The 16145-nt window shown below is 41.2% G+C and overlaps 1 protein-coding gene and 1 long non-coding RNA gene across 9 annotated transcripts in view; one reads left to right on the forward strand and one right to left on the reverse strand.

Moving 5' to 3' along the window:
* Nucleotides 1-8304, reverse strand: part of LOC109502682 — a 39239-nt gene extending 30935 nt beyond the window's left edge. Inside the window, exons 1-3 of one of the 2 annotated variants that reach the window (XR_002744646.2) lie at nucleotides 8167-8304; nucleotides 6696-6883; nucleotides 1865-2355 (exon numbers count right to left, since the gene is read on the reverse strand). This is a non-coding gene — a long non-coding RNA (uncharacterized LOC109502682). Of the gene's footprint in view, nucleotides 1-1864; nucleotides 2356-6695; nucleotides 6884-8166 lie in introns of those variants that run through there. The other variant, XR_002744645.2, reaches the window with a different exon arrangement.
* A 184-nt stretch (nucleotides 8305-8488) lies between these two features.
* The window catches only part of APC (APC regulator of WNT signaling pathway), a 151419-nt gene continuing 143762 nt past the window's right edge, over nucleotides 8489-16145 (forward strand). For 6 of the 7 annotated variants that reach the window (XM_019838005.3, XM_011285189.4, XM_019838035.3 and 3 more), the window contains exon 1: nucleotides 8489-8656. In XM_019838005.3, the coding sequence (XP_019693564.3) occupies nucleotides 8489-8656 (168 nt within the window). The remainder of the gene's footprint in view (nucleotides 8657-16145) is intronic. The other variant, XM_019838018.3, reaches the window with a different exon arrangement.

Consider the following 16145-nt stretch of genomic DNA (forward strand, 5'->3'; position numbering starts at 1 on the left):
ACACTGGGTTAAATAAAATATAGTATTAAAATTAATTTCACTTTTTTCTATGATTTTCTTAATGTAGCTACTAGAAAATTTAGAATTATGTTTGTGGCTTGCATTATATTTCTATTGGTCAGCCTTGAGCTAGAGGGTTAACATATGACTGGGCTCTGTGAATCATTTGCCCCCAAGCTTCTGACTGAAAGCAAGTGTAGTGAAGTCATGGTGACCCTCTTTTCTAGTGAGAGCAGTGGCAGCAATAAAGACTGTATCTTGTTTCCAGGTAGAAGTGGCATCAGCCAGTGTCAAGGCAAGTGGTATTGGTGGTCCTAGTTTTGGTGTCTGTACCCAGCAGTGGGTGCCGGGGAGGCTTCTTGAGACCACTTCTAGGCCTAATGTTGAGTACTGTCCCTGAACATCCTGCAGGTATCCAGTAGTCTTCTAATAAACACTTTTCAGCTCAGGTCCTTCATGAAGGTTCTCTTCTCCATCCTAGTCCACAGTGATCCTTCCTCCTTTCAACATCAATAGTCTATCAGATCCAAACCACACACTTGGCCTGTGCAAATTATGTTATAGGAAATTATGCCTTTCAGTCAGACTCTGAAATGAAATTCCTCATGGCAGGAATCCTGACTTTTACATAATTGTTTCTCAGTAGCTGTCAGGCCATCTTGGTCACAGCATTTCTAGAGGAATACTTGTTAGTTATCACTGCAGATCTCTGAGGTAGGCAGAGCGGCTGTCATTATCCCTTCATACAGAGGAGGAAGCTTGCTCAGTGGGGTAGAGTGACTAGCCTAAGGTCTCATAGCCAGTGTGCTGACAAATTGAGACAGTAGCCCAGACCTCCTCACTGCCCATCCCCAACCCTTTCTTGTATTTCAGGCCCTGCAATATACATAAGATGGTGTATTCATTTCTAGGGCTGGTATAACAAAGTGCCACAAACCAATGTCTTAAAACAATGGGAATGTATTGTCTCACAGATCTGGAGGCTATTAGTCTGAAATCAAGGTGGCAGGGCCATGCTCCCTCTGAAACCTGTAGGGAGTTCTCATGGTTTGCCAGTAATCTTTGGTGTTCCTTGGCTTGTAACTGTATAACTCCAACTCTGTGTGTCTCTTCTCTCATGTGGCTGTCTCATGAGGACACTAGCTATTGGATTAGGCCTCCATCCTACTCCAGTATGAACTTGTTTCAACTTAATTATATATGCAATGACCCTATTCCCAAATAAGTTCATATTCTTTAGTATTGGAGATTAGGACTTCAACATATCTTTTATTTGGCGGGGGGGGGGGGGGCATGGGAGCATGTTCAGCCTATAACAGATGGTCACCATAAGAGGAGAGAATACCAGGGCTCCTGGGTGGCTCAGGTCATTCATGATCTCACAGTTTGTGAGTTCGAGTCCCACGTCAGGCTCTGTGCTGATAGCTCAGAGCCTGGAGCCTGCTTCAGATTCTGTGTCTCCCTCTCTCTCTGCCCCTCCCCCACTCGCACTCTTGTCTCTGAAAAATGAATAAACGTTAAAAAAAATTAAAAAGAAAGAGGAGAGAATACCATAGAAACTGAAGACATCATCTTGTATCCAGGATTTATTCCAAGGAAGAATTACACTACAGCAGGGTAGAAGGTGAGACTTCTCAGGTATGTATTCCCACCTACTACTGGGCTTGCACATGGACTATCTGGGTTAAGTTGAAAGGGTATATTATAGGGGCGCCTGGGTGGCGCAGTCGGTTAAGCGTCCGACTTCAGCCAGGTCACGATCTCGTGGTCCGTGAGTTCGAGCCCTGCATCAGGCTCTGGGCTGATGGCCCAGAGCCTGGAGCCTGTTTCCGATTCTGTGTCTCCCTCTCTCTCTGCCCCTCCCCCGTTCATGCTCTGTCTCTCTCTGTCCCAAAAATAAATAAACGTTGAAAAAAAATTAAAAAAAAAAAAAGAAAGTGTATATTATCATGAGATATAGTGTATTCCTGCCCTCATATAAAGACTGAATGGCCCCAGATATAAGATAGTAGCTACTATCTTATAGTAGCTACTATAAGATAAGTTTCTCATAGTTCTCCCTATGAGAAAGTTCATCCTTTCTCATAGTTCTCCCTAACTATTCTGAGGCAGCTCTCCTGTTTAGAGGGAAATGATGGTGTGTAATTCTGATGAGGAAATGGGATAAGTGACTGTTATGGTAAGCCTGTCACTCTTTGCCAGAGAACTGTCTTTGATGTATAAAGCATTATTTGGGATCTAGATGAGAGAGCTAGCTGTACAGGAACAAGCCTAACCAAGGGGTGCAGCTAGCATTTAAGATACACACCCATTTTTCCGCCATCTCTTCTTTTCCTTTGATGAAACATATAGAACCTATTAATAAAAAGAAATACAAATTTTTAAAAAACATGAAAAGGAAATGGTAAAATGAGCTCTGCTTCAATCCAAAAGAAAAGAATGACAGCAATTTCCAATCAGGCCCTTTGTTGAAAGCCTATACAAGAATAGCAATATGACTGGGATTTGTAAATGACTGTAGCTGAAGTCTCCAACAAAAGCATGCTAATGATACAGAGTCAAATCACCAAATAGGCCCACCTCCAAATCCAGTTTCTCTAGATGGGAAGAGCATGGTCTTTAGGGGCAGCACTATCTTTTTTTTTTTTTTTTTTAGAGAGAGAGAGAGAGAGAGAATATATGGAGGGGGAGGTAGTGGGAGGGAGAGGGAGGGGGAGAGAGAGAGAGAGAGAGAGAGAGAGAGAGAGAGAGAGAGAGAATCTTAAGCAGGATCCATGCCTAGGGTGGAGCCTGACACAGGGCTCAATCTCATGACCCTGATATCATGACCTGAGCCAAAATCAAGAGTTGGATGCTTAACTGACTGAGCCACCCAGGTGCCCCAGGTCAGCACTATCTCTTCATATGTGACCTTGGGCAAATGACTTAATCCTTCTGAATTTTTCTATGTGTAAAAATGAGGACAACTACCTAGCAGGGTTATGGTAAGGATTAAGTACTTAGCATAGTGCACAGCACATATAATAGGTGCTCCATTAAATTGAAGCTTTCTCCCAGCCCTGCAAACATATGCAATATAATCTGCCCACTGCCCCACCATTACCTACTCTTCTCTATCTTATTCTTTCTCCCCCTCTCTCTTTCTAAAGTTCCTATTTGTAACCTAGTTGAGGAGACATATAAATAGGAAATGACTTGCATTTAATTTTAAAAACTAACAAATGAAAAACAATGGTGTATGTCACTGATTACTTTAGGTGCTGACACACTTCCACATTCATTAATTCAACAAATATTAAGTAACCACCCATGCCAGGCATGGTACTAGGCACAGGGTGTTCATTGATAAACAGAACATCTTCACTCCTTGTGGAGTTCACAATTTATGGGACAGAAAAGAAACGATAAATATATAATTTAAAAATATGTCAAATAGAAGTGGTGAAAATGGATATCATTTTCTTGTTCTGATCTTAGAGGAAAAGCTCTCTACTTTTCACCATTGAGAAGAGGTTAGCTATGGGTTTTTCATATATGGCCTTTTTTATGTTGAGGTATGTTCCCTCTAGACCTACTTTGTTGAGGGTTTTCATCATGAATGAATATTGTATTCTGTCAGATGCTTTTTCTGCACCTATTGAGATGATCACATGGCTTTTATTCTCTCTCTTGTTAATGTGATGTATTATATTGATTGATTTGTGAATATTGAACCACCTTTACATCCGTAGACTAAATCCCACTTGATCGTAATGAATGATTTTTTTAATGTACTGTTGGATTTGGTTTGCTAATATTTTGTTGAGGACTTCTGGATCTATGTTCATCAGAGATATTGGCCTGTTAGCTGTTGTTGTTGATGTTGTTGTTGTTGTTGTTGTTGTTGTTTTTCAGAGTCTTTATCTGATTTTGATATCAGGGTAATGCTAGCCTTGTAGAATGAATTTGGAAGTTTTCCTTCCTCTTATATTTTTTGGAATAGTTTGACAAGAATAGCTATTAATTCTTCTTTTATGTCTGGTAGAATTTACCTGTGAAGCCATCTGGTCCTGTTTGTTGGGAGATTTTTGATTATTGATTCAATTTCATTGCTGGTAGTTCATCTGTTCAAATTTTTCATTTCTTCCTGATTCAGTTTTAGAAGGTTATATGTTTCAAGAAGTCTACTTTCACCACTTCTATTCAACCTAGTACAGGAAGTCCTAGCCACAGCAATCAGACAGCAACAACAAAAAATAAAAGGTATCCACATTGGTAAACAAGAAGTAAACTTTCACTATTGCAGATGACATGATAGTATATACAGAAAACTCTGAAGACTCCACCAAAAAAGTACTTAAATTGATAAACGAATTCAGTAAAGTCACGGGTTGCAAAATTAATATACAGAAATCTGTTGCACTTCTATACACTAATAATGAAGTAGCAAAAGAAAAATTAAGAAAACAATCCCTTTACAATTGCACCAGAAATAATAAAATACCTAAGAATAAACTTAACCAAGGAGGTGAAAGATCTGTACCCCCAAAACCATAAGACACTGATAAAAGAAACTGAAAATGACAGAAACATATGGAAAGATATTCCATGCTCATTGATTGGAAAAACCAGTATTGTTAAAATGTCCATACTAGGGGCGCCTGGGTGGCGCAGTCGGTTAAACGTCCGACTTCAGCCAGGTCACGATCTCGCGGTCCGTGAGTTCGAGCCCCGCGTCAGGCTCTGGGCTGATGGCTCAGAGCCTGGAGCCTGTTTCCGATTCTGTGTCTCCCTCTCTCTCTGCCCCTCCCCCGTTCATGCTCTGTCTCTCTCTGCCCCAAAAATAAATAAACGTTGAAAAAAAAAATGTCCATACTATCCAAAGCAATCTACAGATTTCATGCAATCTTTATCAAAATACCAACAACATTTTTCACAAAAGTGGAACAAGGAATCCTAAGACCACAAAAGACCCTGCCTGAATAGCCAAAACAATGCTGGGAAAGAACAACAAACTGGAGGTATCACAATTCCAAATTTCAAGATGTACTACAAAGCTGCAATAATCAAAACAGTATGGTACTAGCACAAAAACAGACACATGGATCAATGGAACAAAAGCGAGAGCCCAGAAATAAATCCATATATGGTCAATTAATATACAACAAAGGAGGCAAGAATATATAATGCAGAAAGAGTCTCTTCAATGAATGGTGTTGGGAAAACTGGACAGCTACATGCACAAGAATGAAATTAGACCACTTTCTTATACCATACACACAAATAAACTCAACATGTATTAAAGACCTGAATGTGAGACCTAAAACCATAAAAATCCTAGAAGGAAACATAGGCAGTGCTTTCTTTGACACGGGTTATAAAAACATTTTTCTAGATGCGTCTCCTCAGGCAAGGGAAACAAAAACAAAATTAAACTATCGGGACTACTGCTTTTCACAGTGAAGGAAACCATCAACAAAATGACAAAGCAACCTACTGAGTGAGAAAAAATGTTTGCAAATGATATATCCAATAAGGAGCTAATATCCAAAATATATAAAGAATTTCTACACTTCACAATATCAAAAAACCCCAAATAATCTAATTAAAAATGGGCAGAGGACTTGAATAGACATTTTTCCATAGTAGCCCTACAGATGCCCAAAAGACACATGAAAAGATGCTCAACATCACTAATCATCAGGGAAATATAAATCAAAACTACAACGAGATAGCACTTCACACTGTCAGAATGGCTAAAATAAAAAGGACAAGAGATAATCGTGTTGGTAAGGATGTGGAGAAATAGGAACCCTCCTGCACTGTTGGTGGGAATGCAAACTGGTGCAGCCACTCTGGAAAACAGTATGGAGGTTCCTCGCAAAATTAAAAATAGAACTATCACGTGACCCGGTAATTCCACTACTGGTTACTTACCTCAAGAAAGCAAAACACTATTTTGAAAAGATATATGCACCCCTATGTATATGGCAGTATTATTTACAATAGCCAAGACATGCAAGCAGCCCAAATGTCCATCCATAGATGAATGGATAAAGATGTGATAGATAGATAGATATAGATACAGATAATGGAATATTACTTGGCCATAAAAAAGAATGAGACCTTGCCATTGGCAACAACACGGATGGACCTAGAAGGTATAATGCTAAATGACAAAGTCAGAGACAAATACTATATGATTTCACTCTTATGGAATTAAGAAAAAAATGAACAAAAAAAAGAAAAAAAGATACAAACAGATTCTTAAATACAGAGAACAAACTAGGGTGACATAGGAGAGGTGGGTGGGGAGATAGGTGAAATAGAAAAACAAAAATGTTGAGTGCCATGGAAAAAATGATAGGTGCAACACTGAAAACTAATTAGAGAGCAGAAGGGAGACATAGCTGAGGAAGGATGGCCTTTCTGAAGTGACACTTCAACTGAAACCTGGAAGATGACAAGCTACACACATAAAAAACAATAGTAAGTTCTTCAAAACAGTGGGATCAGCATGTGCAAAGCAATGAGGCTGTCAGGAAATATTAGTATTTGAAAACCAGTTGGGGCAGTGTCAACAAGCTAGACAGGACCCTTGTAGTAAAATCCAACTCTTACCATGCCCTCAATGCCCTTGCTAACTTGACCCCTGCCTCTCCCTGACCTCATCTCCTCCCACTGTCCATGCCACTTATTCTCTTTGTCCCTCTCACCTGCAGGTCTCATTCCCACCTCAGGCCTCTGCTTTAGCTGTTTCCTCTGCCTGGAAGGCTCTGCCCCAGATCTTCTCTTGGCTCCTGGCCCCTGTGGTCATTCAGGCCTCAGATCAAATGTCATCTCTGGAGAGAGATTGCTAATTATGGTCCTTCACGCCATCATCTTTTGGTGGTTTGCTCTCCGCCTGATGAGGGAATGTTGGGCAAGGTGAGAGCAAAGTACAGGCTAACAGGCCCCCCCCCCCCCCGCCAGGTGGGATATGTGTTACATTCTTTGGACACCCCTGGCTACCCAAGAGCAAAGGAAAGGGGTTTAAGTGCTTGCCGTGGTGATGTGGGAAACAAAGGCAAACGAAAAATTAAATTCCCTTATTGCCTACTGCCCATTGACAAGTCCTTGAAACCGGCAGAGTGACGTCCTTCTAGGACCTCAGCTGCCTCAATGATGACACTTTGCTAGGGGCAAAAGGGAACCTTGGCTTAATGTTATCCTGACCCCTCAGGATCCTCTAAGTCTACTTTAACATATAAAAATTGCTTTGGAAACTTCCTGTATCTCAACTCCCCCAAGGTATATCCTGGCAATCATACCCCAAGCTTATGGCCCCCTGATCTACATGTGAAGGGTCTCATGACTGAGGTTTTTTTCCTAACAGCAGCTGGCCCTCAAAGTCCTGGAAACCTTGCTTCCAAATACCTTAGAGACTTACTCTATCCCCAACCCCCCTCCAACCTGAAGGTATTTAATCAGTTACCTGTCACCACCCCAGTGTGGCTCTTTCTGCCCTAGGGTCCTGTCCCCATGCTTAAGTAAATTCACCTTTTTGCGCCAAAGATGTCATCAAGAATTCTTTCTTGACCTTCAGCTCCAAACCCCATCATCACCCCAAAATCCCATCATTCCCATCCCTTATCACTATCAAACATTAATTCTGTGATTTGTCTTTTTTGCCCATTCTTTCCCACCAGAATGTAAATTCCATGAATGTATTTCTTACTGCTATAAATCTGGAGCCTAGGACAATATTAAGTATATAATAGAAACTCAAATATTATTTGTTGAATCAATGTTGAATGAAATTAAGCTAGAGAGGTAATGAAAGATAAAGTTTGTCTAAGACAAACTAGGAGGACTTCCTAGGAAGTATGCTTTGAATTAAAATAGTGGGAGCAAGGGAGAGGAGGTGGTGCGCAGCTACAAAACAAGAATTTGGGGAATTACTCGTTCATCGGTCTTTTTCACTAGATTATGAGCTCCTTTTGGGCTACAGATAGGTTTTATTAATCTACCCTCAGCACCTGGCCTAGAACCTATCACATTGTAGGCACTACCCAGGTGTTTGCAGAATAACTTGACTATGGGTGTGCAGACGGGTTCTACTAAATCGGCTGCAGCACAGCTCAGGAAAAGGCAAGTAAGTCCGGTGAACTGAGATTCGGCCTCCCAAGTAGCAAACGCACATCGTACCGGACCGTGAAGAAGCGAGGGTCTGAGCGCCGCAACAACGCGACTGCGCATTTCGGCCCCTCCTTGCGGGGTAGAAGAGCGCCGGCAATCTCGGCGCACGCAAGCGCGCTACATTCTTCCCGCCTCCAACAAGATGGCGGAGGCCAAGTAGCGAGGGGGCGGAGTGTGGCCGCCGGAAACCCGGCCGCTGCTGGGGGGAGCTGCGGGAGAAGGCCGGGGAGCAGCGGGCCGAGGCTGGCACGATGCTGTACCCGGGAAGTGTTGTTGGTTACTGGTGAGGAAGGTGAAGCACAGTTGCCTTCCCGGCCCCCCGGCGCCCCCTATGTACGCCTGTCTGGGCTCGGGTCCGGTCGCCGTTTTGCCTGCTTCTGCACCACCCTCTACTCTCGGGTCCTGGAGCTCCGGCGGCGGCGGCGGCTGCCGTGTCCCGCAGGAGAGGAAGCGCCCAGGCGGCGTCCGTACTTCTGGCCGCGGGGCGAACGTCTGGCAGGTGAGTGAAGCGTGAGCATTGGCGTCTTTGCCCCACCGTTGCTCCAGACCCTAGCGGTGCTCGGCCCGAGTCTGCCGTTCTCTTGTCTCCACGTCCCACCCTCTCCCCGCCCCGCGCCCTCTTTCAGGCCTCCAGTTGGCCCCTGGCTTTGCAAGCCCTCCATTCTCACACAGTGGGTGGGGGTCGCGACGCCTGCCGCCCTCCGCATCTTTCCCGACTCCTGGTGAAGCTTCTCGCGTCCAAGCGGTCTCTCTTTCGCGTTAGGTGGGTGGGTCGTCGCCCCTCCTATTTTAGTCGCCTCCCCATCTTCCTGGTTTCGACCCTCTTGGCTTCCTTTAAAAGTTTAACTGTCTGGGAAGATTACCCGGTAGCCTCTCATATAGAGAGAGTTACAAAGAAAAAGCTTCACCTTGATGAGGGAGTCCAGTCCCCAGGAGAGGTGGTTTGAAGAGTTGAATTCCTTGGCCCATTGAACTGCAAAGGAGAGACTGGTGCCTGTGATGCAAATGATTGTTCATGGAAATTAATCTCTAAATCTTTGGTCTCCTAACTTTTGAGGCAGAGGCTTAAGTTTTCTAGGTCTAGTGAAAGAATTGGGAAGTGTTCGTTTTTAAAAGGAAGGCTTTGTGAATGTAAGATATGTAATGGCACAAGAAAGGTTAAGTGATTTATTCTTTTATCCAGTGTTCGCTTAAATTGCCCAGTGAAGCTTTAGAATACCGTATTGTACAAGCCCTTTGTTTTATTTAGAAAGGGCTAAAATGGAGAAAAGCTTTTTAAACTAAAAACTTCTCAAATTTCTTGGATTCTCAATTGTTGTTACTACTTAACAGTCCCTGTAAGACCTGATTATTTTTTGCAAAATTCAGGCTGTGCCATTCTCAGTTCTTTCTTTATTACTGGGGCAAGGGTACTCAGAATTAATGGTGTAAGAAACTGTCCTGAATAACCTGGTACCTTGCCAGAGTTTATAAGTGCAAACCACAGGATTGAAGTAGTAGTGGAGGAAGTTGCCATGGCTGTTTCTCCCATATTTTCCATCTTTTTGCTGTTATCTCAGCTCTGTCCTCCTGTTTGGGCTTCCTGCTCAAAGTGGCTTCCCTCCTAGCAAAACAAGATGGCTATCAGCAGTATTCATGTGATAGCCTTCTTAATTTACTTCCATACGGAGAACTAATTGGATAATTTCTCAAGAGCCCCCAAATTGTAAAACTGAGATTATAGATGTGAATGATAGCTTCTCCTTTGAGATTACGAATAGGTGGACCTTTTTTATTAACATTAAATTGCATAATATCATTTGTTGAAACTATGCTAGGTGCTCTCCCAGGTTATGAAAGCACAAACTATCCTTGCCCTATTGGAATTCTATACTAACAGTCTTTAATATGTGGGTTATATAATTGGCCTGACAGATTTGTTTACTTTTCATTCTGCCTCATGACACATAATCTGTTTTTCCCTTTGCTGTAGACTCTGACCTTAATGAATTTCCTTTTAAATTAATTTATTTTTATTTTTATTTTTATTTTTATTTTTATTTTTATTTTTATTTTTATTTTTTTAATTTCCTAAATTTGGAGATAGAATTGTTTAGTTCAAAAAAAGAGGAGATATTTTTATGTTTGATTCCTGTATGGGCTAGTTCATTCATTTGTTTGTGTTAGGCCTTCATTTTTCTACAACTAAGGACTGCATGTTTTTAAAGGGGGTTATGTCTCAATTCTGTGCTTCTGGCTGAAGAGATAGTAGGACTAACTCCAGTCAGTGCCTCTCTGCCTCTGGCAAAATAATTCGAAGGGTTGTGTCAAAACACATCTCTGATCACAAACTGTCATTAAAATCTCTCACTCTTCCACTCTTATGGTACCTGTTTTCTGTCTCTCACACTGTCTTTATGAACCCCTCTTTGTCTCTCTATTCATCCAACCCATTAGCTTACTGCTGATTTCATTTGCCTCCCTACATAACCAGGATCTCACTGTCATCAGTTTTTACTAAGCTCTCACTGATGCCCTAGAATGCCTTATTTTCTGTAGGTTTACCTTTCTAGTGCCCAGTCCAGAGTAAGCATTATCACTAGCTCTTTCGGTTTGATTCCTGACATCCTAAAGGATGCAAGAGACCGTTGTATGAGGATATAGGTTCATTTCCATACAAGTTGGTGCCCTGTTCTCTCCTGGGTTTTAAGTGCTGGTCGTGTACCTTTCTGTCTCATTTCCGGAAGGTTTTTATAGCAAATAACTTGATACCTTCCTTTCTTGAGAAAAATCTCAACTGTCTGGGGTATATTCTTTTCTATCCTCTGTATTATTTCCTTATTTACTCCTATCTCACAAAAGGAAATATTCTCCCCTCCTGATGTGTCCACAGTCATCCCCCCCATCCTTCTTTCTGTAGAACTGTCCATTATCATTTCGTCTTCAGTCTCTCCCTCTCTAGCCTATGTACATACTTATATCTTTCTCAAGGCTGCCAAATACAGTGCTGTGTAACTCAGTAAAGCCAGTCTGAATTTTGAGCCTGCTGTGCCACTGTATTTTTATTCTTTAGTCCCAGGAGCCTAGTGTAGTAGCAAGAATATTTGACTTTTGACCGAGGTGAATCTGGGTTTGAAGTCTCTTAAAAACACTTAGTGGCTATGTGGCTGTGGGCAAGTTACTACTCAGACTCTATTCTTTATCTATAAAATAGAGTGTTAAACTTAGAGTCATAATTGAAGGAGTTTAGCACATGTTAGATATCCATCCAAGTGTTTGGTACATTATGGAGTTCCTAATAAATATAAAATATTCTCCTTTGCACTCTCACTTCCTTTACCATTTCAGCACTGAAATTGCTATTTTAAAAGTCCCCTATGACCTCCTAATCACCGCATCTATTGGCTTTCCTTCAGTCATCCTTGGTTTCCTAAAACCGTATACACCATAGGAATAAGATTATCTGATTTCTTGGTTCTTCTGCATTGTATGTCCTGATTCTTTTAGATATCTGAAAGTTTTTTTTCACATTCCTGCATTGTTCTTCCCCCAAAACATAGTGATTCATATATTAGGATGCAAACTGGATTTAAAAGCAAAAAAGAGTGTATTGGCTCATGTGATTGGCAAGTGCATAGATAGAATTGGCTTCAAGAGTAGTTTGTTCATGGGCTTATGTCATTGGGGCTGAAACTCCATTTTTCTGCTATTATCTCAATTTTGTCCTACTGTTTGGGCTTTATGCTCAGACTGGCTTCCCTCCTAAAAAATAAATAAATGGCTATCAGCAATGTTCATGTGATAGCCTTCTTTATTTATTTCCAAAGGTAAAGAGAAGGATTCTCTTTTCGACTAGCCTTTTCCCAAAAGTCCTAAGCTCTGTTCTGATTGAACAAATTAGAAGGATCATGCTGCCAAATCTGTCACAATGTCTTTGTCAAGAGGGGTGGAATTATTCTAATTGGCCTAACTCATGGATGAAACTTATCTAAAATGAGGGAGAGATAACCAGTGTACTCAGGGGTCTTTGTGCTTTTCACTGTGTTTTCTTGGTGGTTATATCCTGTTTTTGAAACCTTTTTTTTTTTTTTTAATGTTTATTTATTTTTGAGAGAGAGAGAGAGAGAGAGAGAGACAGAGCGTAAGCAGGAGAGGGGCAGAGAAAGAGAGAGACGGCAGAATCCGAAGCCGGCTCCAGTCTCTGAGCTGTTAGCACAGAGCCCAATGCTGGGCTCGAACTCTCGAGCAGTGAGATCATGACCTGAGCTGAAGTCGGATGCTCGACCAACTGAGCCACCCAGGTGCCCCATCCTATTTTTAATGACACAAATCATTTTTATGTGGAATGTTCCCCAGTTCTGCAACTTGACTTCTCACCTACATTGCTTGCTATATTTCTCTTAAATGTACTATTGTAAGCTTAACTCAAACCAGTGGGAGTCAAATGGAATTTGATTTTCATGTACCTATCCTCACCTAGTGTGTTTACGTGTGCATGTGTGTATATGTATTTCTCTTCCTTCTAATTTCTCTCTTCTAAACACCTTTCTCCCAGCAACCCACTCTAACCTTGGTTCTTCTCCCACTTTCAGCATCTGTCATATCTTAAATATATCTTGTATTAGTTTGGCCTCAGGTTACATAATACCCGACCAATAGTAAACAGTATTTCACATAAAAAGCCCAGAGTGGGAGGATTCCTGGTTAGTCACTGTAGCTGTACAGTGATGTTATATCCAGGATCCAGGTAATTTTCATTTTTATCCTTAGCGTGCTCATCTTTGTGCTCATTGTGCCCTTGTCCTCTCATTGTTGTACATTGCTCTTGCTGCTCCACACATCACATTCTCACACAGCCACCAAAGATAGGAGGAAGTTTGTCCTCTCTTGATTAGGCAAGTAAACCTTTCACAGAAACCCTATGTCAGATGTCATCTTGGCACGTTTAGACCCTACTTGCAAGGGGGCTGGAAAATACATTGTCTGGCATTTCAGTCTAAGAGGAAGTTAGGAAGGTAACCAACAAGATTGGTGACATATCTTGATAGTATTTTATGGAGAAGTAAGTTTAAATAAATAAGAATTTTCCGATAGTAGGAGGAAACTTATAGCACTGCAAGGGTTGATATAAGCTATATGTAGGATAGTCATAAATAACTGATTAAAATCTGATTATGTAAAATTAAGGTATTTGAGTGGTATATCCCAGTTATTCTAAGGTTGATGTTAAGTACATTTATGCATAGATGGTGGAACCACTGTGAGAAATGGGTACATATAGAACTCTTAGGAAATAGGTTTGTATTTCCCCTTGGGGGTGGGAAGCATTTGGAAATACATGGGGACATTTTTGGTTGTCACAATGATTTTGAACTCCTACTGACAATTAGTGGATACAGATCAGATATACTAGAAGTCCTGTGATGTTGCCCACAAAACAGGATTCATCCCTTCATATATGCCAATAGTGGCCTTATACCTTGAAATATACTTTGCTTTTTGAAAGAATTGGTAAACATTCATCTGTATTCTTATATTGCAAGTGACAGAAAATCACATTCAAACTGCTTAAACAATAAAGGGAATGATTAGATCTTGTAATTAAACTTTATCTAAGGCTTTATCCTGCCTGAAACCATCAAGGACTTGGCTCAGTTTCTCTGTGATTTGTTCCGCTCTGTCATTCCTCTTGTTTTCGTTTCATTCTCAGGCTAGCACATGGCAGCACATTACTGGAGCACTGTCAGACTTAAAACCCTCATTTCACATATAAAGTAAATTGGAGAATACTTTTTGCAAGTATTTGTTGAGTATCATCACTACTAAAACCTTCCCTAAACAACCCCCCAAAGTTGATTATTTCCCCTGTTGTGCTGTAATTTTTTAATCTATATTTGTATCTCTATTGTATGTCATATTCTGTAAGTATTGTTTTTCTATGTCTCATGCATTACCTCGTGTTAATTGTTTTTGTATTCTTAATGTCTAGAATATTCTGACTTAGAGGTATACAATAACTGTTTATGGAAAGAATCAGTGAATGACATAGGAAGGAAGGATGTGGGAAGAGACAGAGAATTATAAGAAGGCCCCATCCCTTAGTTGTTATTGAATCTGGAATTACGTGCATTGTACTCCTTCTACCACCAAAGCAGGTATATAATGCTCTTGTGATTAATAGTGTGTAAAATCATTTGAAAGCCTTACTAAATTCTAGTAGTGTTTTTTCATTATTTTCTCAACAAAACTAAAAGCAGTAACTATCATTCATCCATAAATATTTTGGAAAGTCTGCTATGTGCATGTAATGTAGTAACAATGGTGAACAAAACCTAACCTGTGTTCTCTCTGAGTGTGAATGTTAGGGATGCAGTTAATAAACATTATCCACGTGAACACACAGACACATGAGGTAGTTAATAGGCTTTGACATAAATAAAGAAGTTTCAGTGGATAATAGAGTAACAGGGGGCGCCTGGGTATCTCAGTCAGTTAAGTGTCCGACTTTAGCTTAGTTCGTGATCTCATGGTTCTTGGGTTCCAGCCCTGCCTCAGGCTCTGTGCTGACAGCTCAGAGCCGGGGGCCTGCTTCAGATTCTGTGTCTCCCTCTCTCTCTGAGCGTCCCCCGCGCTCACTGTCACGTGTGCGCTCGCTCGCTCTCTCTCTCTCTCAAAAATAAATAAACATTAAAAAATTTTTTAAAGAGTAACAGGATGCTACCTTAGATAGGTTGGTGAGAGAAGGGCTTTTTGAGAAGCCCTTTGAGCTAAGAGACCTGAAGGAAGTGATGGAGTAAGCCTTGGAGCTAACTGAGGGAAAATGTTTAGAGGGAGCAGCAAGCACCTTCTGAATGGAAATGTGTTTGGCATATTGGAAGAACAACATTCCAGCAGTGTGGCTGGAATAGAGCCAGTGAAGGGGAGAGTGGTAGGACAGGCAGAGGCTAGATCAGGTAGGGCATTGAAGGTCTTGGAAAGACTGGATTTTACTCTGGGTGAAATGGTAATCATTGAAGGGTTTAAGCATGGGAATATCCAGATTTGACTTGTTATTTTGGAGGATTACTCTGACTACATGGTGAAAATTGATTGTATGAGGCAAAATGGAAGCAGGAAAACCAGTTAGGAAAATAATTTAGGTTGGAAATACGCTGCTTGGAGAAGCAGCCCCTTTAATGGTAGAGGAGCAAAGAAACGTTCAGATTTGTGATACACTTAGAAAGCGGAGTAATTAGGGGGGCTGGGTGGTTCATTTAGTTGGTGTCTGACTCTAGATTTCAGCTCAAGTCGTGATCCTAGTGTCATGGTTTCAAGCCCCATGTCAGGTTCCGTGCTGAGCATGGAGCCTGTTTGGAATTCTCTCACCCCCCTCTGCCCCTCTCCCCTGCTTACACATGTGCGTACTCTCTCTCAAATAAAATGTTTTTTAAAAGTAGAGTATTTAGGATTTACTGATGGATTAGATGTGGAGTATGAGGGAAAGAGAAGTAAAGGACGACTCCCAAGTTTTTCAACATGACCAACTGGGGAAAGGTGGCACATTTTACTGAGATGGGGGCTATGGGGCAGGGGTAGGGGTAGGTTTGGAGATGTAAATCAATTTTGTTTTGAATGTGGCTATGTTTGAGATACCTATCAGATAGTATTCAAGTGGATACATTGAATAGGCATGTATATGAGGAGTTTAAGGAAGAGGTAGAAATTATCAGTGTATAGGTGGTATTTAGGGCCCTGGCACCAGGTATCACCTAAGGAGTGAGAATGAGATTTATGAAACCTTTTAATACTAAAAATGTTTCTTGTATCAAAGATTGGGAGCCACTGTGTTGAATAGTAATAGTTACAACATTCAGAGTCTGGAAAGGATAATGAGGAAATTCTCTGAGAAAGAGGCAGGACTTGACCTGGACTTCAAAGAATGGATAGGGTAGAAAAGGCTTTTTCCTTCTCTCATGCCAAGTACAGTACTTGTAGTACTGTAGTAGCATGTAGTGAGCATTCTATAGATG

Source organism: Felis catus, chromosome A1 (genome assembly GCF_018350175.1).
Source record: "Felis catus isolate Fca126 chromosome A1, F.catus_Fca126_mat1.0, whole genome shotgun sequence".
Classification (NCBI taxonomy): Eukaryota; Metazoa; Chordata; class Mammalia; order Carnivora; family Felidae; genus Felis; species Felis catus.